General features: G+C 47.1%; 1 protein-coding gene across 1 annotated transcript in view; it reads right to left on the bottom strand.

Annotated features, from left to right (window-relative positions):
• The window catches only part of LOC126534093 (fatty acid synthase-like), a 183,329-nt gene that overhangs the window by 14,163 nt on the left and 142,322 nt on the right, over positions 1-26,844 (bottom strand). Inside the window, exons 24-26 of the mRNA XM_072284047.1 lie at positions 17,379-17,734; positions 9,632-9,982; positions 6,351-6,594 (exon numbers count right to left, since the gene is read on the bottom strand). Of these exons, the coding sequence (XP_072140148.1) occupies positions 6,351-6,594; positions 9,632-9,982; positions 17,379-17,734 (951 nt within the window). The remainder of the gene's footprint in view (positions 1-6,350; positions 6,595-9,631; positions 9,983-17,378; positions 17,735-26,844) is intronic.

Genomic DNA, 26,844 nt, shown 5'->3' with positions numbered 1-26,844 from the left:
CGTATTCTGGGCCAGTAAAAACGCTCCTGTATCTGGTTCAAAGTTCTGATGAATCCTAGATGGCCAGAGGTTACATCGTTGTGCATGGCTCTCAGTATGTGCGTTCGCAGACTCTGCGGCACCACCAGAAGGAAGCGTGCGCCTTTAGCCGAATAGTTGGTCTTGTAAAGCAGGCCGTCACGGACACAAAATCGACCGGTGGCTCCAGGACTCGATGCGGCTACAAACAGAGGTTCCAAACTAATATCATTTTCCTGCTCTGCCTTGAAAGTTATCGAGTCTGGGAATGTAGAAGAAATTGGAGCAAAACAGTCATGAAAATTGCCTTCGTCACACTCCGTCGTCGTCAGAGGAAGGCGGGAAAGACAGTCCGCATCTGCGTGGCAATGCCCGGACTTGTAGGAAATAACGAAGTCCTACTCCTGCAGTCGAAGAGCCCAACGTGCCAGTCGTCCACTCGGGTCACGGAGATTCACCAACCAGCACAACGCGTGGTGGTCAGTAATGATAGTGAACGGGCGTCCGTAGATATAGGGCCAAAATTTGTGGACAGCGAAAACAGCTGCCAAGCAATCTTGCTCGGTCACATTGTAATTGCGACTAGCATAAGCCACAACGTGTTCAGCTCCTTGATGACGTTGCACAAGTACGGCACCGATGCCGATGCCACTGGCATCAGCGTGCACTTCCCTAGGTGCGGATGCATCGAAGTGACGCAATATGGGCCCTGACGTTGGTAGAAATTTTAGCTGACGGAACGCGTCGTCGCAAGCCGATGTCCAGTTGAAATGGGCGGCTTTTTGGAGAAGACATGCTAGGGGGTACACCACGTCGGCGAATCTTCGAACGAAGCGACGAAAATACGAGCACAGGCCCAAGAAACTCCTCAACTCCCGCACTGACTTAGGTGCTTCGAGGGAGCTGAATGCCTCAATCTACCGTGGATCTTGCCTCACACCGTTTTTGTCGACCAGATGCCCAAGTACTAACGTCTCGGTTTCTCCGAAACGACATTTCTTGGAATTTAGGATCAAGCCGGCTTGTAAGATTGAGACGCCTGTTATGCTCACTCAATGTGCTGCCAAAAATCACCACATCATCGAGGTAGCACAAACAAATTTCCCATTTAAGTCCTCGGAGGATAGTATCCATGAATCGTTCGAATGTTACTGGCGCCTTACAAAGGCCGAACGGCATAACGTTAAATTCATAAAGACCGTCTGGTGTCACGAAGTCCGTTTTCTCCTTATCGTCTGGGTGCATGGGTATCTGCCAATACCCTGATCGCAAATCCAGTGATCAAACGTAGGCAGCGGAATCTAGACAATCGATGACATCATCAATTCTTGGAAGCGGATACACATCCTTTTTGGTGACCGCATTCAGTTTCCTGTAATCAACTCAAAACCGCCACGATCCATCCTTCTTCTTTACTAAGATTACTGGTGCTGCCCACGGACTAGAAGACTCTTGAATAACACTTTTCCGCAGCATGTCTTTCACCTGTTCAGCAATAACTGTCCTCTCTGTTGAAGAAACGCAGCAAGGCTTTTGCCGAATGGGGTGCGCAGATCAGGTGTCAATTCTGTGGCGAGCACGAGAACGCGGCAGTGAAACCTGCTTGTCGCCTTGTGTGAAATCGAACACAGAAAGATGTGCCCACAAAACTTGTGCGATAGCGCGGCGCTCATGTGAGGGCAGTGCCGTGTTGATCATTGGTAGGATCTGCTCTTCAGAAATGCTTCGTTGAGGATCGCTAGTATGAGACTGCTCCTCCTCGCTTAGAACTGTAATGGAGCTGTAACTAATCTCGTCAAATTCAGCAAGCTTCATATCAGGCGGGAGAGCGGCAGGGATGCAAGAACAATTGAAAGCCCACAAATTTGAGGCGCCATTCACTACTCTCACGACAGAGCGCGGTACAAGTACATCTTTCTTTGCGCAGCTCGACGTAAGTGGCTGGACTTGCGCTTCAAACGATGAAAGGTCGGCAGCAGCGAAATTGACAGGGATACGTGACAGCGACCAAGGCGTAGCAACAAATCGTTCGAAACAACACAATAGTTTTTCACTGGTAAGTGGTAAGAATGTGTCGGCAAGGGTGGCGAGAAGCGCGCTATTCAAAGTAATTTCGCCTGTGCCACAGTTAACGGATGCACCACAATCCTGAAGAAAGTCAATCCCGAGAATCACATCATGAGTGCATCGCGGTAGTACGAGAAACTCTGTTTTAAGATCTTCTCCGAATAAAACACTTGCAACACAAATACCAAGGGGAACTAGGCACTCTCCACGGACACCACGAAACGTCACACCATCATTCCACGGGAACATAACTTTCCGACCCAGCCTCTCTTTGAAAGTCACACTCATGACGGAAACGGTAGCACCAGTATGCACTAATGCTGCTGCAGGTATACTATCAATTAACACACGCACTTTGTTCTTCACCATCATAATAGGCAGAGGAGTATTTCGCAGAGACGCAGACTGTCCGGCGATCTTACCTCCATCGGCCGCGCCGGCTAGTTTCCCGACGGCAGTGGAGACGTAGCACGTCGCCGTGGTGACGGTGAACGGCGTTGGCGACTGATTGGGGGCGTCAGGCTGCGGTCTGAAGCTGGCTAGCCACTCCTTCTACTATACTGGCGGAAGGTATTCCGGGGTGGCGCACCTGTGGTGTTTGCAGAGTCTATCGGCCAACGGTCGTCATAACTATCACGTCGAAAATTAGGCCAAGTTGGTGGTGGGCCATATGTTGTTGTCTGTCGGCGCCGGCGACAAAAACTACCAATGTGTCCTGAGGCGCCACAGCTGTAACATACAGGCGATGCGCGACCGACATTGTATGCCTCGGAGTCAACCCTGGGACGCTGCGAATAATAAACGCGATCTTCCGAATTCCGATTCGTGGTGGTAGCTCGACGAGTCCGTTGATCGTGTGTCATGTCGTCGGGAAAGGTACGTCGGTGCTGTCGCAGCTGATCGACTCGACAGTCTGCAACGCCTGGCATGGCAGACAATGCTGACACAGCAGATGCATGTTCTTGAGCTGTTCGACATCCGCCCCTTTGGTGTGTCGTTCAAGTTCTTCGCGGACAATTTGCCTTATAGTTGCCGCAAGGTCAAATTGAAAACTGCAGTTGTCGTTTTCGTCAACGCTTGCCACCGTTGTGACATTTGCTAGCCTGACAAACTTTGGCGTGATACGGCGCAGCTTCAAGGCCTCAAATGTGCGGCAATGCTTGATGAGGTCGGCGACTGAGGCGAGACTCTCCGATTAAATAATTGTAAACATCCTCGGCTATGCCTTTAAGAAGGTGTCCAACCTTGTCCTCTTCGAACATTCGAGGATTGACAGTCTTGCAAAGTTTCAGGATCGCCTCTATGTACGTAGTACAGGTCTCACTTTGGACTAGAGCGCGGTGAAGCAATGTCTGCTCCGCCCGCTTCCTTTTCGTGGTGGAATCGCCAAAGCACTCTGTGAGGTGAGTAACGAAGCTGTCCCACGTTGTGAACGTATCTTCATGGTTCTCGAACCACACTAGCGCAGTCTCTGTGAGGAACAGAACCACATTGTCGCGCTGAGTCATGGAGTTCCAGCCGCTGTACTTGCTCACACGCTTGTAGTGGGTGAGCCATTCCTCCACGTCCTCGCCGAATTTTCCACAGAAAGGGCGGGGCTCCATCTGATGCATCCAGGCGCCGGTTGTTCGCACTGGAGCAGCCAGAGAAGGCTGTTGGTCGCCGCTGTGGGACATCAGGATCTCAAGTGGTGTTGGAGGCAGTCGAGCGAGGCGTCGGCTCCGGCGTGGCACTTGCTGCCGCAGCTCCGTCGTCTTGGTCGAAGTACCCCGCACCTCCACCACAAAACTGTTACGGTTAATGTTAAACCGGCTTTATTCAAGGGACGAGATCGATGGTAAAGTCAAGATGGCCTCCTGAGGCTGCACCAGCTCACGTCTTCTTCCTCTTCTCCTCGCCCGGCTCATGCCGTAGCAATATGCTTTCTTCATACCTTAATCATCATGATCATCATCAGCAGCAGCACCTTATTTTCATGTGCACTATAGGATGAAATGAATTGAGGTCTGTCACAGCGATCTCTAATAACCCTTTTGTTGCGCTAGCTGATTCCACCTTGCGCCTGCAAATTTCCTAGTTGCACCACCCTTCCTTATTTTCTTCCGTCCTAGACTGCACTTGCCTTCTCTTGGCTTTCATTCTGTAACTCTGATGTTTTACTGGTTATCTTCCCTAGGCATACATGGCCTGTCGGGCTCCATTTCTTTCTCTTAATGTCAACTAGAGTATGGGCCATCGCCTTTGGTTCTGTGATCTACGCGTCACTCTTCTTGTCTGCTAACGTGACGCTTAACGTTTCTCGCTCCATCGCTCTTCACGCAGTACTTAACTTGTTCTCGAGCTTCTTTGTTTACCTACAAGTTTCTTTCCCATATGTTGTTATCTACCCCTTTTTTTAATAAAAAAATTTTTAAAGAACAGAGGTCAGCTTCCAGTGAGGATTTGGTAAAGCCGGCCGTATGTGCTCCATACCATAGTTATTCTTCTGTATATTTCTTTTTCATGATCAGGGTACGCTGTGAGTGATTGACATCGATGAATGTACTACTGCACAGACTGACTGGCAATCATGGATTTTTGCTCTCTTGCCAGGCTATTTACATTTCTTTGTCTTCTGCATACATATATACAACCCTACATTTCCTTGGTTAAGGACCTGAATCGTGTGTACAAATTGCATATATAACATGTTATTGTTACGGCATTTTCTTCCCAACTGCACAGAACTGAATTTCGATGTTTCTGCAGTACTATCGTTCGCTTCTTATCTTGAAAGAGAAATTGGAGCCTTCAATTTACTTTCGTGGTGTCACACAACCTATAGTTTCTCTAACATTATGAATTACATGTGTGCAGTGATTCAATTATAATGCAATTCTATTCTACGGCTGCATCGCACCTTGTCATTCGACGTAAGAAAACTTCCTTCAAGCGATACAGGGACACTTGCTGAAAAACTTCACCCAGAAACTCCACTGGAGTTGTCTAAGTATGCGTACAAACATTGTGCCACCAGCTCATCCACAGGAAGCCTCGTGTCATTATCAATATCATCAAATTGGTCCAACCAATATAGACCCTTATCAACCCTTGCCGGTCGTTATCAACCTTATCGCACTAGATATGACCATTAACAACCCTTATTCACCAATCTGTGGCAGGCGGCGCGAAGAGGTAGCTCCCGTGGCCATGGCCGGGCAGCCATGGTCCAACGGCGTCTCGGGAGCTGCAGTTAACGCAGCCGCTCATGTCGAGCGCGCAATCGTGTCATATCCTCGCACTACCTGCACGTGAGCCGTCTTCTTCTTCACCGGCTCTGGAGGCGATAGCCGCGTCGCTACAGGTTGGTGTCAATCTTATCGAAATCGATCCAAGCCTTGCCAACTCTTATCCATCGGTATCCACCTTAACGCAATGGATCTAATGCTTATCAACCACAATCGGTCCTTATCAACCTTACCTGATTCGACAGAACTCAACCGGACCTTTAAAAACCCTTATCGAAACTTTTGAGAATTGCTCTGATCATCCCTTATCGCTCCTTAGCATCTTATCCGTCTGCGTAGAATCACGATCAAGCCTGATGAGAACAATATAACCCCTCATCACTGCTTATCGTCCTCATCGGCTCATTGAGTGCTTTCTGTGATTGTCACGAGACGCGAAGCCCATAAGCCCTCAGAGGTTGGTGGAATTCCCGTTCGTGAAGGAACGCCCCAACGAAAGGCCCGTGCCGCGACCAGCGGCACTCAAGGGGGAAGTGGCGTGTTCGGAATAAAATTTTCGCAAGCCGGAATTCTCCTGATGTCTACTACGCTGCAGATCGTTTCTACAAGAGGTCCTAGAGAAGACTTAATTTTTCTTCCACCATCACTAAAGCATTCAAGAAAGCCTTAATCGAAACTATTCTCCCTTGACCATTGTTGTGTGCTGCCTCCACAATACATTGATATCGTTCAGATACATTCACATTCCACAAGCGTGGATAAGACACTCGGCTTCTGAGCGTCGGGTCGTAAGCTCGAAAGCCAACCCCACCAATGTTTTTCTTTTGGAATTAGTTGAGTTTGCACATATTTCTGCATAGCGATTTGTCTTACGTGATGAGCGGACAAGCGGGTTTTCTTGTTGGGTCGGCATATACATGCTTATACATTGAACTGTGCTTGAGAAGGCGAGGCGGTGATGTTACTTTTCACGTATGGAAATTTCATAACTAAAGTTGCTGTGGGCTGGGCCCGTGATATAGAGGCATGTCAACTCACCGGGGAGTCCGTCCGCGACACGGCGCTCGCATATATGCTCCATGACGGAGTTTGCGAAGCCGTAGTTTGTCTGGCCAACGTTGCCACGACCACAAGACACGGAGGAGAAAACGACAAAGTGGTCCAGCTCGGGACAATCCCTTCGCGACACGTCGTCGAGGCACTGAGTACCGAGGACTTTTGGCTTGCACACGTCGGCGTACAGCTCGGCCGATTGATTCTCGATCAAGGCGTCGCGAAGAACCTGTGAATATAAAATGAAAAAGCGAGGTTTTCGCGCACTCCAACGCTAGTGCGCTGGTATTCACAAAAGCAATAATTGGCTTTCGTAAATTGCTCAGTGTGATGAGTATCAGTTAGCTCACATGATCATGCTGCATGAGCGTAATTAATATATGTAGAGCCACCAAACACAACAAGTATCAGTACAAGATGCACAGAAATGCCCGAGTACCTAGTCGGTAGAGTTCTAATATGGTTTCGTTGATTTCAAGAAAAGTTACACTGTAAATCCGGCGAAGTAAAGCTGTACTGTATATCCCCAAACCGTCTTGCAGTGAGAACCACTAGGAAAACCCTTACCAGTACTCATAAGTTTGCAGTCTCGCATGGCGAAACGTGACGCAAGCTCAAAATAAAAAAGAAAATCGAGGCAAAGGGGGGAGGGGGGAGTGCTGGTTTGTCTGCACCAGTAAGTGCGCCCCACGGTACGTCGAAGTTGAGTAAGGAACCTTTTATCGTCGAAGTTATAGTATGAAAATGCTCCGATCAAATTCATTACGTAATGCATGATGAACCGGAAGATGGCGTAAGAAGGAGAAAATCACAGCCTTGTGGCGCGGTGAACAAGTAAATGCATTTGACAATGTTATGTACACAGAGGTTTTTAAGGCGGTAGGCCACATAAAAGAGCAAACTGTTTTGGACGTGTTCAATATTTTGCTTTTAGTGGTTTCTGTATGGCCAAACATTCAAAAATATGTAGCAACAAAAACTATTCTCCTATCATCAATAGTTCCGGAGTTACTGTACTTTTTCCATACCACGCCCTCGTATTCCAAAACTGAAACTAAAACCAAAATCCCATTGCATTGGTGCAGAACGTAAGTGTTTTTAGTCTATAATATTATTATTCAAGATACTTTCTAAATTTTATTATGAATGAAAGGTTAATTGATGTCATAAAACATAGTTTTGCGTTTGTAATTATTTTTAACTCTAGAAACGGCCACAATGAGGGCGAACGACACTCGTCGCATTGCTCGTAAAAGAAACGTCGCTTTATTTACCTATGTGGCTACATCACGCTTCGTTTTGCGAATTTCCCAAGTGCTTGTGCAACTGCGGCAGTGTGTTGAGGCCATCTAGACCACATTCCGAACAGCAAGGTGAAATTCAGAGCACGCAAAACAAGGAAGCACAAATTTGCTGGGAATCAACAGACGACGAAGAAGCTGTACAGAAGGGTAGAAACAGTTGGCCAAGGGAAGTAGGTGCACAAAGGAGGGCTTCCAAACGACGTGCTTAACAAGGTGAACACAGTGTACAATGATTTGTGCTCGGATCAACTTCTTATGAAGTGTCTGCGTGGAAAGACACAAAATGCAAATGAGTGCTTCAACGGTCTCATATGGCAGCGGTTTCCCAAGGAGGTCTACGTAACCTTGCCTACGCTATTGTTTGCCTTGAGTGATGCTGTGGCACACTTTAATAATGGCAGTGTTAGCACCATGAAAGTCCTCATGAAGGCTGCCATCAAACAGGGTACCACACGTCCAAAGCTTGCATCACGAGAGATCAGCAGCGCATCCAGAGTGCTCAGCGCAAGTCAACTGACAGGACAAAACAGGCCAGGAAGGAATGGCAAGCAGCTACACGAGCTAAAGGAGACTCTAATGCATCTCGAGAGGAACCCAGCTATGAACCTTGTGAATTTCAGGTCTATATGTGGTGTTTTGCACATGTTTCGCTAGGTCTGAAAACTTTGTTTACGTTTTTCTCAAAGCAAGATTTTTCTCCAGCTCATGTGACGGAAACTTTCATAACCTTTTTCTGGGTGCGTATTTTGAACTGAAATTTTATATGACCAATAAAAATACATATACCTGTGCAACGAACCAGAATAAAATAAAAGGATGCAATACTTCGAATTCAGAGCTCATTTTGCAAAGAGGTGTGGTAAAAATTACCATTTTTTTCATTCTTCAGTTTCTTTAACACTATTTTATTAATATATATAATATAATATTTATACTGGTTTACTGCATAGCCCCAACATTTACCTACACAAATCGCAAAGTTTTACTCAATTAATCCTTTCATTACTTAGTTATCACGGCTGGCGTGAATACCACTTTTAGCCCATTTTTTGACAGAAGATTACCGGCCAAAAAGTAAATAAACAATATTTTGCGCTCTAATCAGCTGGCTAACGTAAATGAACCATGCTTATTCTGAAGAAGTAGTTATATCAACCATACCTTCTTTTTAAAAAAGCTTTTTTTAGTGACCTCCCACCTTAACACCGCCTTACTCGGTAAGGTAAGGTTCCAGGATTCAGCTGCATGTTTCAGTCTCGAATTTATATCTCCGTGATAAATCGCACTCGCCCATTAGGGGGATCGGTCAATAACAAGGAGAGTATAATTTTCAGGGAAGGACATCTTGAACAAATTAGTGTTTAGAATTAAGCGACTGACTCATTTTCTTGATGTTTCTGTTTGTTTCTTTCGGTTGTTTGTGTCGTGTGCGTTTGAAGCACCAATTTCTGTTCACCAATTGCAAATTAGTGTAGAAGCAGTGTCGCTGAAGAGATTTAGGAAACGGCACATTTTCGGGCAATCCAGGACTGTTCGCCTAACGCTAATTTAACAGCTGCTAAAACAACCTTGCGGTGAAGTTAACCTCGCTACTTTTCTGTCACTATATGCTACTATTTGCCCGACATATCATGGAGCGCTGAATATTCTTCCTTCCACTACACATTTAGCATGGCGTCAGCCTGATTGATTATTCCGACCAATGTGTTAGTGATTCGCAGAATGCATTAGTGCTTATTTTTTCATATTAAGGTATTGAGTAAGCTACCCCTCGGTGCACCAATCTATTTTCTTTGAATACAGCATTTCTGTTGATGAAGACCTTCCGGTGTGACTACTTGTCCTTGATAAATGTATTTAATGAGAACTGCAAGAGCAGGTCGCGCTCACGATGATCTAGGCCGAATGTAATCAATATGGAAATTAGGAAAATTATGCCGCTGCGCACCTCGGCCTTCTTACCATGGCCAAGTTAAAAATGCCGCCCACGGGTCCCATAGCTGTCCCAGTCTCGATAATCTTGCGAACGCCTTCCCGCGTCGAAACGTCGTCGTTGGTTACAAGCACTGAGGCCCCCAGGTCGCCCCACCGCTGAAGACAGAGCCTCTGGTACCCCGTACGCACACCGCTCCTGGAGACGAGCAGCAGCTTGCGGCAGCCACGCGACACCATCCACTCGGCGAGCTCGAGGCCGAAGCCACCCAGGCCACCGACAATGACGTAAGACTTGTGCCGGTAGAACCAGGGACGCGCCACTGCTTCCACTGTCAGCGGAGGCGCGCGAGTCGTGCACTCGGTCTCTTCCGTCCGCATCTGTAAGTACGCTCCATCAGTGTCGTCTCATTCGGTTGTTGTTGTTAAGAGCAGATCTTCGCAATGACTCAGGTGTGGCACGACGCTTAGGCCAGGAAAAGCAACAAGGGTAATGAGTTCATATCATAATATCTTCATAAGTATTTGTTAGAGAAAACCACGCCAGAAAACGCTTTTCCAGGTTCACGCATTTGCATATTTTTTTTTTTCATTTTCCTAGTCACCGTAGAATTACCAGATTTATGTTCACGCAAGCCAGCAATTTGACAAATTAGAGTAGCCCTGAACCACCCCTCGGGTTTCTTGAAAACACAGTGCACGGATAGCATACGCTGCTGTGAATAATACAGCCACGTTTTGCACTCGTGCACGGCGCGTGGTGCCCGCAAGGGAAGCACGAAGTCCCCTTTTTTAAAACGCTCTTTTTTCAACAGAAGCCTGATTCTATTCTCTTCTCGATGCTTCATTTCGTAATATAGCAGATTCCTATGGGCGGATGAAATTCGTCAATAGTTGAAATTAATTAGTAAAGGTGTTGGCAGCAGTGCGTTTCTGCCCACTGTTATTTTGTATACTTGTTGACATAGTTTAGCAACCAGGCTCAGGAAAGCTAAGATCTGGTGTCGAAATTCTATAATGACTACGTGCTTCCGGAAGAAGCCGACAATCGTCTGCTCACGTTCGGCCACGGCCGCCCACGTAGGAATTAACCTTTCGCCAGCCAACTTATTGGTGTTGTAGCCGTCGGGTATCGCTGATTTCGACTGGTGAGGGACGAAGCTGGTGTGCACCACACAGCAGAGCCACACTAGAGCTTACGAGCGCACAGACGAACTACAGTTAATGTAGCTGTGGTCTGCTACCTAGCGTTGCTACCGCGGCCGCCGCAGGGTGCCGCTACGAGTCCACTGGCTGAGCGCACAGCGGTTCGCTGAGGACAAGCGCGTTTGGCTTGAGTTCGACGCTTCATAAGCACCAAAATCGAAAGTAGGAGCGTAAACGTGCACATCCACGATCAAATTTGAACTGCGCGCCACGCTGACGTTGAGTAGGCGGAGCGTTGTGGGCATGCCCCACGCCGCCGTAGCCTTTGCAGTGCAAGCCATCGAAGAAGGAGCGGAAGCACCATAGAATAAAGAACAAACTTAGAGAAGGGAAACTGTAGCTTCCACCGTGGTTCGAAAATAAGCAGCGGCAGCGCATGGAACTTACTCTGGGGGACGCCAGATGACGTTGCTCAATCCGGAAGCGGAAGTGCAAATTTTTTTTTTTAGAGCAAAATTCAATATGGCCGTTTTTTGCCGGTCGCCTATGCTGGTACGCGCCGTGCTTGCCCTGCAGGCTATGCGGCATGCCTCAATGCCTTCGCTGCCGCGTACCTGATGCGTTCTAATTGCCAAGAGCCTCTACTGACGCCCATACAAACAAGCCACAAGTGAGCGAACAGAACGCGCGACTTTATTGGCAGAAGACAAGCAGTGTACATTCTCGTGCAATAGCAGAAATAAAATTTGCATGTCGAGATACGCTGGAATCATTGACGCGAGCTCGTAAACGGCCCACCGTCGTCGTCGCACGTGATGGTCAGGTTAACGAGCAACAACCAGCAGCGGAAACATATTGGACAGAGTGTGCCACTTGTTTGCAGCGACAGTCGCCGTAAAAAACGCCCAAATTGCATTGCGAAGCTATCGGGAGACGCAGGCATCTGCTGCCGCAGCCTACACAGCGACATGGGCTACCCCAGATTTTAGCCGTTCACTCCTTTCCAACCTGCACGTTTCTTTTCTTTCGGGGGCCGCTAATGTGTGGCTCACACTTGGTGTCTCACATTGTCTCACTATGGACAAGTCGCTTTCGTGGGCATCGCCTCCATCAGCTACTTTTGCGGGCCTTTCCAACCATCTGGCTATCAACTTCATACGCATCGGACTATGTAAGCACGTATGCTGGTCTCCGTTCATGCCTAATCGCGGCCGAGAAAGGCCAGAGGCACAATATGCCCATTGCTGCAGCAGGAAAGCGCGAACGGGGAGCACGAATCACGGTGCATGAAAATTGGGAGTCTATGTCGCTGTGCAGGCTGCAGGAGCGAATGCTTACTTCGAGAGACTGCTTCCCAGTGTAACCGACCAGGCCGCAATATTCTAAAAACATAACACTGCAACCATAACCAAGTGACATAACAGCAAAATTAAACAGCAATCAGTCACCGCATGAGGTTCAGACAAATACATTATACATTGGCGACGAACCATATGGCAAAAGTGAGCATTCACATACACGGGTCTCTTAGGGTACATTGAGCTGCCTACCTACAGGCGTAGTGCCTGCCTTCGTCGCACGTGGTGGTCTACTAACGAACAACAACCAGCAGCAGAAACAGATTGGACAGAGTGTCCCACCTGTTTGCGGCGACAGTCGCTGTTAAAGATGAGCAACTTGCAGTGCAAAGCAACCGGGTGACGCAGGCATCTGCTGCCGCAGCCTACACAGCGACATGGACTACCCATCATTTTAGCATTGACTCCTTTCCAGCCTGCATGTTTCTTTTCTTTTGGAGGCCGCTAATGTGTGGCTCACACTTGGTGTCCCACATCGTCTCAATATGGACAAGTCGCTTTCGTGGGCATCACCTTGATCAGCCACTTTTGCGGGCCTTTCCACCCAACTTCATACACGTCCGACCATGTAAGCACTTATGCTGGTCTCCGTTAATGCCTAATCGCGGCCGAGAAAGGCCAGAGGCACAATTTGCCCATGGCTGCAGCAGGAAAGGGTGAACGGGGAGCACGAATCACGGTGTGCGTAAATTGGGAGTCTATGTCGCTTTGCAGACTGCAGGGTCAAATGCTTACTACGAGAGGCTGCTTCCTAGTGCAACCGACCAGGCCGCAATATTCGAAAAACATAAACCTGCGACCATAACCAAGTGACATAACAGCAAAATTAAACAGCAATCAGTCACCGCATGAGGTTCAGACAATACATTATACATTGGCGACGAACCATATGGCAACAGTGAGCATTCACATACACGGGTCTCTTAGGGTACATTGAGCTGCCTACCTACAGGCGTAGTGCCTGCCTTCGTCGCACGTGGTGGTCTACTAACGAGCAACAAACAGCAGCAGAAACAGAATGGACAGAGTGTTCCACCTGTTTGCGGCGACAGTCGCCGTTAAAGATGAGCAACTTGCAGTGCAAAGCAATCGGGTGACGCAGCCTACACAGCGACATGGACTACCCATCATTTTAGCATTGACTCCTTTCCAGCCTGCATGTTTCTTTTCTTTTGGAGGCCGCTAATGTGTGGCTCACACTTGGTGTCCCACATTGTCTCAATATGGACAAGTCGCTTTCGTGGGCATCACCTTCATCAGCCACTTTTGCGGGCCTTTCCACCCAACTTCATACACGTCCGACCATGTAAGCACTTATGCTGGTCTCCGTTCATGCCTAATCGCGGCCGAGAAAGGCCAGAGGCACAATTTGCCCATGGCTGCAGCAGGAAAGGGTGAACGGGGAGCACGAATCACGGTGTGCGTAAATTGGGAGTCTATGTCGCTGTGCAGACTGCAGGATCAAATGCTTACTACGAGAGGCTGCTTCCCAGTGCAACCGACCAGGCCGCAATATTCGAAAAACATAAAACTGCGGCCGTAACCAACTGACATAACAGCAAAATTAAACAGCAATCAGTCACCGCATGAGGTTCAGACAATACATTATACCTTGGCTACGAACCATCTTACAGGCATAATGCTTGCCTTTGTCACATTTGGTGGTCTGGTAACGAGCGACAACCTGTGGTACAAACAGATTGGACAGAGCCTCGCACCTGTTTGAACCAACAGTTGCCGTTGAAGATGAGCAACTTCCATTGCGAAGCAATCAGGTGACGCAGGCATCTGCTGCCGCAACCAACACAGCGACATGGACTACCCGGCATTTTAGCGTTAACTCCTTTCCAACCTGCACATTTATTTTCTTTCGGGGGCCGCTATGTGTGGCTCACACTTTGTGTCCCACTTTGTCGCAATGTGGACAAGTCGCTTTTGTGGGCATCACCTTCGGCAGCCATTCTTGCGGGCCTTTCCACCCATACGGCTATCAACTTCATACACTTCGAACCATGTAAGCACATATGCTGGTCTCCGTTTTGAGCAAATCATGGCCAAAGTAGGCCACAAGCACAATTTGCCCATGGCTGCAGCAGGCCAGAACGAACGGGGTGCACCAGTTACGGTGTGTGTATACTGGGAGTCTATGTCGCTTTGCGGACTGCAGGAGCAAATGCTTACCTCGAGGGACTGCTTACCAATGCAACTGACCAGGCCCCCACATCTGAGAAACGTAACACAGTTACCACAACCAAGTGTGGCAGCAAAACCAGATTCTGCAATCAGCCACTTCACTGTAGCTTGCACAAAGACCCAGGCTATCAAGGAAGAGGAGCAATCATCGAGACTAGGAATATGGAAAATGAGAAAGCTTGCATTCAAGAGAGAAGCCACTCTGCTCTGCAAGCATTGAAGGCTAAAAACATCAAGAAAGGTAAAATGGTGCACAGCACATGTGCATAGGTTAATGCAAGGCGCATGCCGATGCTGCATCAGCTATTTCTGGAGAGGAATTGCGCATGACAACATACACTAGAAGATACTGCTACAGATATGTTAGGCTGCTAGACAGTGACTGGTATTAAGTATCAGCGAAGAATCGGTTGACCTTTATATTTGGATGAGGATGAATGACCTCTAACAAAAATGGGCAATGAGAAAGCTTGCATTTATAGAAGAAAATTACACTTGGCACAAACGGAATTAACATGGCTAGGAAGCTGATTAAGGGCAAACTGATGGAACTCAATCTTTTGGCCAGCGTCGTCCGTGCTTGGTCAGATGTTGCAGGTGCATCTGAAGATGAAGAATTTCTAGAAAGTCCTTCTTGAGTTACCTGGATGACTCAGCCAAATGTCCGTGCTGGTGGAATGGTGGCTGAAGCTCTTTTCAGTCTTGACACAGTGCTCTGCAGACTTGATATCTCATTCATATTCTTCTGCATGTGCTTCTTTGTTCTTGGTGTAAAAGCCTGGCAAATTCGGCTCCAGCCCCTTCCTGTTGGCGCAGATAGGAGCTCCTGTGACGACCAAGATGTGCTTGGCATAGACTCTGTTGGGGCAAAACGGTGACACATGAGATACAGCACAGATTAGCCAAATTTATGTGTGTTTTATATGTTCGAACCAATTATACTGAACCATAAATATGAACAAACATTCATATCTGCTGCAAATAGCAAGCCAATACAGCATATATCAAACATATTTATTTCTGAACCATGTGTTGTTTACCTTGTAGTAGTAGCCAATGTCCACACAATGACCTTGTTGTAGCAGGCAGCAGCTTCTGTTTAGCGCGTGGAGTGTGTTGCTTTATACTGGTGCCGTCCTCATTACTGCATGTCTGGAACAGAAATTTTGACTGAATCAGAAATTGAAAAAGCAAATTTTTGCAATATGAAATGCAAAAAGGTGTGACATATATGTTGTAATGATTTGCAACTACAGAACACATGCAAATGTGCACTGTCTGTTCTAGGGTGCTTAAGCAGCATGTTAAATAAATATTGCTATTGTCCATAAAATTGATGTCTGCCTAACTACAATGCATGTCAACAGCGCAAGTACTATAAGGATCACAAATGAGAACATTTGTGGGTTCATTTATACACTAGAAGTGATCACACTGCTAGTTCCACAAGCAAATGCATGAAAGTCATGAAGCTATTAGAACTGATGCATTATTTTTCTGCACGAACGTGATGCACCGCTTCACTACTGCAAAAATAAATGCCCTACGTTAAACCAATCTGAACAGCAAGAACATTTGGAACCAACAAGTACGAAATATAGGTGAATTATCATGCTTGCAACTGTTTAATACATTAAATTCTGTACTTTCACTTCATTTTACCAAAGGATTGTTCGGTTTTGTGGACGAAAGACGTTGCCGGCCGACTCGAAAAAAAAGTTTAATATGTATATTGATAAGGCTACTCAGTCACCTACAACCACGGCTACAATAACATGAAAAATGAGACGCGCGTTCCGATATCGCTCTTTCTTTCCTGGTTGTGTGTGTAAACCAAACGACAGCCTCGCAAGTAAAGGTTTATTTAGGAAACAGCAACTGAGATCCTCACTGCCCATATGTAATGCAGGATCTAGTTCGTTAACTTGTGCCCGCCTGGAAGGTAATGAGACGGATATTATATAACGATTCAAGCAGCGGTGTTAAACGACTCACCGTTGTTGCCGTTGTCAGCCGCAGCAAAATCCAGCTCCCGTTTCGATGCAGACCTGTTCCGAATGGCTCACGACCGAAACCCAACTGCCGGGCTTACATGTACGCTTGCAAACACGTAACTTCACCCCAAGTTAAATAACGCGAGACATCGAAGCGCAAGAAACTAGTTTTAGAAACAAAGAAGCAACCAGTCTTGAGTGTACGAACGAATGAATCCGTGCCGCCGTGCACTCGGAAATACCGGTAAAAATTTTAAATCCAGGCCAGAGGTCACGTGAAAGATCGATGATGCTGAACGCTATTTGCGTTTATAATGGCGAAGAAACAATAAACTCACTAACAAAGAGTACAATATCTAATTAGCAATGATAATTTTGCCCTGTTCTTATGTAAAAGAAAATGCTTCGGTAATTGTAAGAGAAAGTTTGTAAGATAAAATTGCGCTTATTACGACGCCTCTACCGGGAAATGTTGGAACTAGCGAACGCATCCCGAGGTGATGCTATTACGTCGGCTTTGTTAGCAGCGGCGCGCGGTCGATTTTTTCGCCCTCTGTGGCCATTTGTTGAACTTGAGAGTGTGCTACCCCTGGAAGCACCGCGAAGAGGGTCTTTGATAGCCGATAACTCCGCTTTTACAGAACGCATTGAAATACTTTTTCTTGCGGCCAAGTATTTCTGAAATAGGACATTCTAATGTTCAACACATTTCTCTACTTTGATAACAAGTGGTCCAGGGCCGCATTAGAATATCTTAGATCATGGGTGAGTCGCCGTCAAATGCCTTGTTCTAACTAAAACTGAGGATTAGGTTAACCACTGCGCGTTTTGCGCCGCTGATAACGTGGCTTCAGGTTCTTCATTGCACGGACATAAGACATTAACTGAAATTCCTGTGGCAATTACATAGTGTTTTATGCTGTTTTTTTACCATTTGATTTGTACATAACAGGGAATGTCTAAAAGCACCGAAGCTCAAATGTGCCCACCTTGAGTGACGTAATTCTGTCGGTGGCAAGTTATTCTACTTGCCGCACGAGGCTCTCCTTTGAAAAACGACAGCGCTATCTTAAGAGCATAACTCACCTGGATCACGACCTTGCCTATGTGTTTCCCCGAGGCAATAAAGCGGAACGCCTGCTCGGTCTGCTCTCGGGTGAACTTGATGACATCGAGCGGCTGCACAACGCCAGATTTGATTCCTTGACTGACAAGGTCTGTGACACGACGCTTGTGAGCCAGAGCAGCCGCGCTATTGTGCACTAAGCTGTCCAACATGACCCCGTGGAAGCTGACGTCCTGGAGAAACACGGCCATGCCCAGATTGTTGTTCTCGAACAGGTCGAACTTGCCGATCTCCACGAAGTGGCCGTGCTTTGCGAGGCAGCGCACGCTGGCCTGCAGCTTCTCCTCGGCCAAAGAGTTCAGCACCAGATCCACACCTGAGACAAAGACGAGCAGTATAGAAAGGCGCGGAGATGTACTTCCGTGCGTCAACCTTGATGCGGGCAACGCGATCGAGCCTAAACATAGCACTACTTCGAAGTGATTACCTGATGATGTCAGTCAATTTTGAATTTCGGTAGAACGTAATCAGTAGAATAGCAAGAAAAGCGATACACTGATGCCTCGTTTGTCTCAGAATACATCACCGAGCCAACTTTGCAGCTCGCTTGCGCAAACAGAAGGTGGTAGACAACAAATATAAAACATTACGGCAGAATCCAGATCACAATAAATGGCGACAGCAATGCGATTAACAGTGCAGAATGTAGGGATCACTGCTCTATGGCGGCACAACTGACGAAACACGGAGAAAACGAAACCACAGTACGAGGGCTGACTTCCAACGAAATCTCTAATGCCAAACCCATTCAAAATTGCATACGCCTCAGAGCGTGCGCAGAATGGGACGCTAATAAAAAGATAGGCTCATCAACACGTTGTTAACTATTCAAGTTCCTCCAAATGTAAGGCACTTGAAGGCTCCGCCACGCATGGTTGCGACAGTATGCCTTCGACAATTTTCGTTGCGTCTACCCCCTGTGACTATTCAATATGCTGGTGTTGGCAACCACGGAGAAGCATCCATAATCATGATAGTGATATGACCGATGCGAACTAGCTTGGATGTCGATGTGTCCCATGTATGCCAACACCATCATATTTTACAGTCACAGGAGGCAGACTCAACGGTAAGTTGTCGAAGCAGCTCGGATCAGCAGATTGTCAGAAACATCAGTCACGCAGCTTTCGATTGCCTTGGATTCTAAGGAAGAACTTTCGTGCCTAAAAACGTGTTAGTATACTTCTATTTTTTATACCGGCCTTTTCTGTGCCCGCTCTGAGATGTATGTATATTTGAATGGCCTTGAAATTGAAGTTTCAGTTGAAAGTTAGAGCTCGTCCCGTAGTCTTCTTTTCTCTGTGCTTCATCTGTCGCGTTGTGATATACCACTGGAACCATACAAACTAGCCCAGTTTTCCGCCTTCCTGTATGTAGGAACACCGTATTGGCGACCGCCAAAACGCGTTATGAGGCGTTTACCACAGCCGGGCTCCCTCCTGCGCTTTCCTCTGGATACACTGTGCCATCTAGGAGCGCCGTCGCGAAGGTATTGTGTGGCGTCAGACGTCGCCTCGCCTCCGGACTGCACAGAACAGCCGGGCCATGATGTAACAACAGGTTAGGTGAGTATACGGCGTAGAGAGGTGCTTTGTGAAGAAAGGCGGATGGATTTCTGGCATGAAGGAAGGAAAAAGAAGGGAGCATCGCGTAACGCTATTGAAGCCAAACCTGTCAGCCCAACACGTGATCGCACGCGAGAGTGCACGGTTGGTTTTAGTGTTCCCGCTCCAGGCCACGCCACTTATATGTAGCGGAACACTTATAGCGGAACTAGCACGCCCCGAATATATGTTACTGGCATAGCTACTGGCAACCAAACGTCTCGGCAAACCTCGATTCGTGTTCCATGATCTGGACGCAAGACGTCACGTGTTGGGCCGCCACTGAGCAAAGGGGCTGACTTCATAGAGCGCGTGCTTGCCAAGCCTGGCTGCGTGACTTAATGCTCTCTCCTAACTCTATCCTTTCTCCAAGAGTTCTGGTTAAGGCGCACACCATGACATGACAAGTACCACTAAATAGCGCCTTGTGCAACTGACTGCATGGCCAACCGTCTTCGTAAGCCGCATATTGACGCCGCTGTTCTAACAAGCCGTTATTTCCGGGGCCGCCGATTTCAAGTGGTTCGTGCGCAGCCGCACCAGTATAGGTGATTAGGCGCGGTGTAATACAAGGCAAGTATTTCATGCCATTATGTAATAGTGGGTACTAGTTCTGCGAAGATAATTACCCGTTTTTCACTGCCCGATACGACCAGGCGAGGCACGCGACATCAAGGCGGGCGATTGCACGCAAAGGCCCTATGCATCTAAGGACAGATCGCCTTTGCGAAAGGCACTTTGCTCCGAACTTCGTCTTAAAGATGTGGCCTGCAGAAATCGATGGTCGTGTTCTACTAGCAGAAACATTTCTTCGGCTTGCAATATTCCTGGTGGAAGACGGAGTTGTAGATGCAGATACATGCTATGTTTGGAGTGTTTGCAAATTCTGCCGAGTTCCGTTGTGCCAATGTCAGTTCATGTAATAGCAACTGAAGCGTTGTAGCAGCGAAATTAGCGACAGTGGTTGTGCTATGCAATGGACATCACCATGGGCAAAGCGGGCGGCATCACCCGCACTGTATTTGTCATAGATGGCGCAATGGCCCAAGATCCATTGATGTTGTGTCTTTTGTCGACTTCGTAATGATGAAGCAGTCTTATGTCCGCGGCTAATTTCTTAATATGGACTGCTGGGTACCTTACAAGGAAAAAGCTATTGTTGCGGTTCTGAAGCAGGTGAAAGCCAAGCTATTCAGTGACAAGCTATCGCCCGATATCGCTCACAGGCTGCTTGTTCAAATCAATTGGAAAGCAATTATTACCTGCCGTCTTTTAAACTTTCGCGAATCAAACCTATTGGTCGATCCACATTAGTGTGGCTTTAGGGAAAGGCGGTCCACAACCGGCCATCTCGTGCGCATTGAGGTAACTATTCGTAAACCCTTGTTTTCCGCAAACAGTTCCGCAAGCCTAGGACACGACGTGGCGCTTCGGAAAATTGCGGCACCACCCAGAAATGGGTATTTGGGAAGCATGCTTAGTGAAGCATGCTTAGTTACCTGTCTAACTGTACTCTATAAGTTGAAATTCAGAATGTTCTGTTCAAGTCATTTATCGTGGAAACTGGGGTACCACAGGCTAGAGTATTTAGCTGTGCGCTTTTCATTTTAAAGATGAACTCCTTACGTTGATGCATTCCAGGCGGCATGTTTTAATCAGTAGGCATAGATGACATGGAGGTGGTATTTAAGTCGTGTACCCAAACAGTCTGGGAGTGGCAGATTCAGCTTAGTCTGAACAAAGTCTGTAAATGGGCCGGTGAAAATGGCTTTCAGCTGAATCCGAAAACAGCTATCGTGTTCTTTTAACGTGAAACAGCGGTATGATAGCTGACCCTGATTTAGAACTCCTAACGCAGCACATACCTGTGGGAATCGAATACAAATTTTTAGGCATAATAGTAAGCAAAGCTTGCTTTCATCCCACAGATTAAGTATCATAAGAACAAATGCTTAAAAACAATGAATATTCTCAAAATTTTGTCACGCACAAAGTGGGGTTGGATGGAAAATGCCTCATGAACCTCTATAAAAACCTCATACGTACACATTTAGACTACGGTGCCATAGTGTACGATTCTGCTACGCCCAGCGCTCTAAAGATGCTGGAACCTGTCAACCATCTGAGCATCCGCCTACCCACCAGCGCTTCTAGGACAAGTCTTATGGCAAGCCTCTACGTAGAGGCAAACGAGTGTTCATTCCATCTACTAACGACGTACTCCAGCTTCACATATATTCTAAAAGTAATTGCGAACTCTCAACATTCATTTTACTGAACCTTAAACAACATGACCAATGCCATGCTCTATCAGAATCGACCTGCAGTGAGAAAGCCTTTCTCCCCAGTATAGAAGTCGGTGCATCAGTCCTCGAGCATTGCCACTTGCCTCAAGGAAACTGTTACCGCCGTGGCCATGACAGCTCATAGGATGTGACACATCGTTCATTGAGGTCACTAAAGACGCCCCAGAAGGGCACATTAAAATGCAATTTCTAAAACTTGTGGTAAAATACTTGTGCATGGAGTATTAATCTAATGGAGCAAAATCAGATGCCCGTGTGTCTTATGCAAAGCTCTGGCCATCTTTCTCAGAATCCGATCTTCTGCAGCCGGAAACGAGTACGTTTATGACTGAGATATACGTAGAACTATCTTCTGTGAAACATATAAGGAAAGGTAATATACAAAAAGCCATTATATTCATCAATTTCCTAACGCTGTGAGATGTTTAACGGGGTTCTGTAAAAGAAAAAGTCCTGTACTAAATTTTCTTTACTCATAGATGTGTACAGCAAGCATGTCTAGCCAGCATGAAATTGATGAAGACGCCTGGATACTGCTTCAGTCAGGCTACCTGGTATGCTCACGTGTTACCTTCTCCTCCTTCGCTTCCCCTCCTTATCACAGTAAATAATCTGGGTTCTTGTCATAGAGCAATATGATTGCCTACGAAACAGCCACATCAATAGCAACAAAAGCCAGAAACTTCTCTGTAGATGTCCCGGTCATAGATTTAAAACTATTCTTAGGGAAAAGTTTTAGAAACTACTGGCAGTCATCGTCGAACAATGAAACATCTACAGGGGTGGAACTCCACAAAGTCATTTTCGAGCAGATTTTGGAACAAGTAAAATTACGTTTAGGAGCAATTTGGAGAAGACAAAATTACATTTTGGAGAAGTTTAGACCAGATAAAATTTCATTTTGAAGCAGTTTACAGGACGGCAATCTGAATTTTGGTGGAGTGGTGCAATATGGAATATGCCAGTGCACTTTGAAACCACGACGAAACACAGAATGAACCAACATAAAGCGCGAAGTAGAACCGCGCTTCGTAGCTGTAGCGTACTAAAATGTAGAAGAGTGGGTCGAGCGGCGACATGGCGCATGCTTTCTTGTAAAGCCAGAAACATGGCTGGCACTACCGTCGAACTATATACTCCCACGCCGACGCTCATGATGATAGCGGAAAACGTTCTCAAACTACGCCCTCCAGTCGACGCAGTAAAAAACTTCTGGGTCACCATATGTCACCGCACACCCACAAAACCGCAAATATCCCTGGACTCATATGACATAAAACTAGTGTAATCTGTTTTACAGCGAAGCTATAGATGGCTAGTGTTCCGTACATTTTTGTGGACAAAAACTACCATCATCAATGGCTCATACCCCCGTAAGCATTCATGGTCCCGTAAGCAAGCAAAAAATGCAATAACTCATAGCCCCACAAGGCAGAAGCTACAAGCACCCAACAAAGTGAAGCGAACAATGCTTAAATTCTTTCTAATCACGCATACCACAAACAAAATAGCATGTCAAAAACTGTAATCATCAAGGCTCATACCCCGTGAGCAATGGCTCATACCCCCGTAAGCAAGCAAAAAGTGATCAGCACATCATGGCTACTCACTTTGCGTGAATTAGCTGCGATGACACACTCACTATTGTCAGTGTCGGTGATTTCAATACGGATGAGTCGTTACTGAAAAACGAGCGGTTTACGCGTTCCGTGTTGCAGACATACTCCTTGCGATGCTACGCCGATCCGGTCCAACCGACCACCCAGCGGCGTACGTGCATCGATTTGACATTTCAAAGAATGTGATTGCAGTTGCGAGTGAAATAATGACCACTGACCAATACGATCAATGAGTGTGCGCACCTTTCGCCACGATGACCGCTAATCAAGCCAATAAATAATGTCACCTCCGTGTCGTGTGCTAAACAGCTTCGCTAGTCAACCATCTTCAAAGAGTGGAATCGCTCGTGATTTTTTATTGTGATAGCGAATATACCGACAATTCAGGCACGTTACAGCAGTTGTCGTGGCCGTGATGTTCCGTATAAAATCGAGGGGCGATAACATCGTCTCCGCACACGGTATGCTGTATGTGCGAGTGAAAGCGTGCGAGGGTGAGCAAACGATGACGATTCTACTCCTGCGGCTGCCGCGCATGGCGCGGCATATGTTGAAAGCGATGGGGAAAGGGTGATGTGCTTATAGCTTCGTGTGTGCTATGTTTTCGCTGGTTAGTTCGCGTTGAAGCTAGGCAGCACGAAGGTCAATTCGCTAGCTGCTGGTGCCCCGCTTCCTTACTCCGGCGTTTTAACAGCGAATTTCCACGGTCATCGAGTGAGGTGTGTTCACGTTTGCTTGTGCGCGCGTCACACCATACTTGTTAATTTAGTTAGTAAGCGAATGTTTACCAGTTTATACGGCCGATAGAACTACTATCCTTAGTTCCTATACCTGTGAACTCATTTGATATCGTAATCGATGCTTCGTGTTCCTGGCGGAAGTGCTAAATCTTATTCCAAATCCGCCACTGGCACTTCGTGATAGGTCAAAATGGCTCAGGCCTCGCCCACATGGGCAGGAAAACATATTTGAATAGTTCTATGTTATACCGGCCCTGTGGACAGCCATGTCCGCGCGCTGAAGCTGCTGCAGCGTGCGCTTCTCTATACTCGCGGACAAGTTTCCTTGGCTATGAAGCGAAGGCCGCTGTTGGAAGTAGTCCCGCAGTTTCGCTCACGTTTTCTTATGTTGGATATAGAAAACAATATTTTCTTTTCGGTTTTTACACGATCTACTTTGAAACGATACCTACCATTCACCAATCAACTATTGGTATTACACATATTTGGCCACGGCCGGCCCACTCGTTTCGTACTATCGTAGGCTCCCGTCAGTTCTCACTCACGCTTGTTTGGTTTCTTTGCTTTGGCCTCGTTCGCGCTTGTTTAGATTGTCATGGTTTGAGATTGTTATTACAATGATGAGTCGAAACCGAGACGTCCTGATGGAAAGGTATTTGGAGACAGTGCGCTATATCCGATTCTGTACGACAAAACGGACCCTGAATACAAGTCCCTTTATAATTTGAAAGTACCGCCACTCTGAATTCTGCCGCCGCGACGCGACCCCCTCGCCTCGTCTAACCCCCCCTCCCCCGCGGGAATCTCTTTTGCCCCCGTTCTCCTTTCTACACGACGGTTGGTCTCCTTGCCGTTGACATTGGAAACACGCGTATCCTGCGTTTTACTTGTGCTTTACTTTTTCGTTGGCGCCATTTGTCTCCTTAGCTATGCTGGCTCGGTGAAGCGAACGTTGCATGCTGTGGTTCCTGGAGTGTTTTGCTAGCGCTATGCTGTAGCGCATATAACTGAAGCGAGAAGCCTGAAGATGGTTACGCACTTTTTATGGTACAACAAGGAAAGCGTGACGGCTTGCGCAAGCAGCAGTGGCTGCACAACATTGGCCAAAGGAACTTTGTTTCAATAAAAAACAGTGTTGTTCTTTCAAGCGCCTTTCTTGTTCCTTGTATGAAAGCATCCCCTAATGCTTAATTTTTTATTCTTCCGGCTTGCTAATCAGTGTTTTACTGCGACAATTTATACATTGCATAAAATCGGAGGTGTCCTCAGTATGTTGCATATTCTTCTGGGACTCACGCACGTCATCAACTGTTTGTTATCCAGCCGAAAATGCAGCGCTATAGGTTCTGCTTTCTGCTGTTAACAATTTTGTGTGAAGATACGGCCTCTCGATCGCACTTTTCACTATTGTTAGGATCCGTTGCCTGTCTTACTGAAAATCGAAATAACGGCTTGTGAAGGAGCTTTATTTCCAGCCTAATTCGATGTATGCATCACTCACTTAGATGCGATGACGGCAGGGCCTGAAAAAATTGATGCCAAGTATATTCATGGCATTGCGGGTGATGAGCGCCAGCTAGTCAACATTTCCTTTTTAATGCACAAGCATGTTCTTGCCGAGTGCAAGAAGCGAAAGAATTTGGACGACGCTTAAGTTTCGCCTTTTAGAGTGGAACGCAATAGCATTCAAAGATCCCTGGCTGCTTCTCATGCTTCCTGGCAACTGCAGTTTATGTACCCATAATGTTTAACGGAAAACGCTGGCGACGAAGGCTATGCACGAAGGCGAGCTTTCTGGAAGAAATGCGGCCTCTTGTGTGGGCCGATTCCGGAGGTAGTGCACAGCAGCGCCAAAAAAAATAGATCATTTTCAAGTTTCTGCTATTGTGTCTCACATTTATTATTTCAGTCTTAGAAGATTTAAGATAAAAGGCATGAGCTGTAGGTGTTTTGTATCATGACATTTTTTAGGGCTGTCATTCTCAAAATTCTGAGGCATAACTTTGTCGACATGTAAGACAAGGTATGAATAACGTTAGTGATAGAATAGTGTGGCAATATAGCACGCATATACCACATGTCATACAGCAAGGCGTGGCATATAGCAATACCTAAATATATACGGGAAATGTTGCTCACGGGGACGCCGGAGCCGGACGCCAGCTCCGGATTTTCGGCGACACGGAGACCTTACCGCTATCGCGTTAAGAAAGTCGAAATCTCACCCGAAAGGCGCAGCATCCATTGCGATAGCAAATTAGTGGACAACTGTACGAAGTAAGGATATTAGTTTTACCGACCGTATAAGCTTGTAAGCATAGGCATACTAACTTAACTAACAAGCATGGTGTCACGCGCGCACAAGCAAACATAAACACCTCTCACTCGATAACCGCGGAAACTCACTGTTAAAACGCTACAGCGAGGAAAAGCGGTAACAGCAGCGAGCGAAGTGACCTTCGTGCTGCCGCTCGCATCAACGCGAACAACGAGGCGAAAACACAGCGCAACGTGGACTCTGTACCCGTCGCAGATGGCTTTCAAGATAAAGCGGCCCGGCCGTGCGCGCGCTGCCACCTAGAACGCCAGGGGTAGAACGTGGCACCCCTCCCTACCCTCACCCGGACGCCTTTCCCGCGGCGGAAAGCGGCGCGCTTCCTCCCCGCTTTCATCCGTTGCGTGCGCCAGATCGAGGCGCAATCGCCGGCTCAGCATCGCACGCGTTCACTCACACACACAGCGTACGGCACGCGGTGTAGAGTTTATCGCCCTTGCGCTTTATACGGAACTTCACGGCGAGCCGGCGCAAACGCACCTGCAGTGTCCATATAATTACTATCGTAATAAATAAAGAACGAGAACAATGTAGTTGCCCGTTAGCAGCGTAATCTAGGGGACAACAGACTTGGCGGGCCATTTCTGATAGTAATAAAAAGGAAGTTGGTGTGGATTGTTTTGCCTAGGTACTTAAGATGAAAATACTGGAGCGTGGCAGGGTCAAAGCGCTCGTAGTATAGTGTTACTTTCAAGACTGCCGCCGCTCGTAAGCCAAGCGGGCTACTGGTTGACCAGGCCGATGTTACGAGCGGTATCTCTATGCTCACGTATGAAGTAGATGCCTACCGCGAACCGGAGCGCCGCGGCGATTTCTCACCTT

This window comes from Dermacentor andersoni, chromosome 8 (assembly GCF_023375885.2).
Source record: "Dermacentor andersoni chromosome 8, qqDerAnde1_hic_scaffold, whole genome shotgun sequence".
In the NCBI taxonomy this organism is placed as follows: domain Eukaryota; kingdom Metazoa; phylum Arthropoda; class Arachnida; order Ixodida; family Ixodidae; genus Dermacentor; species Dermacentor andersoni.
This window is presented reverse-complemented; position numbering and strand designations above follow the sequence as displayed.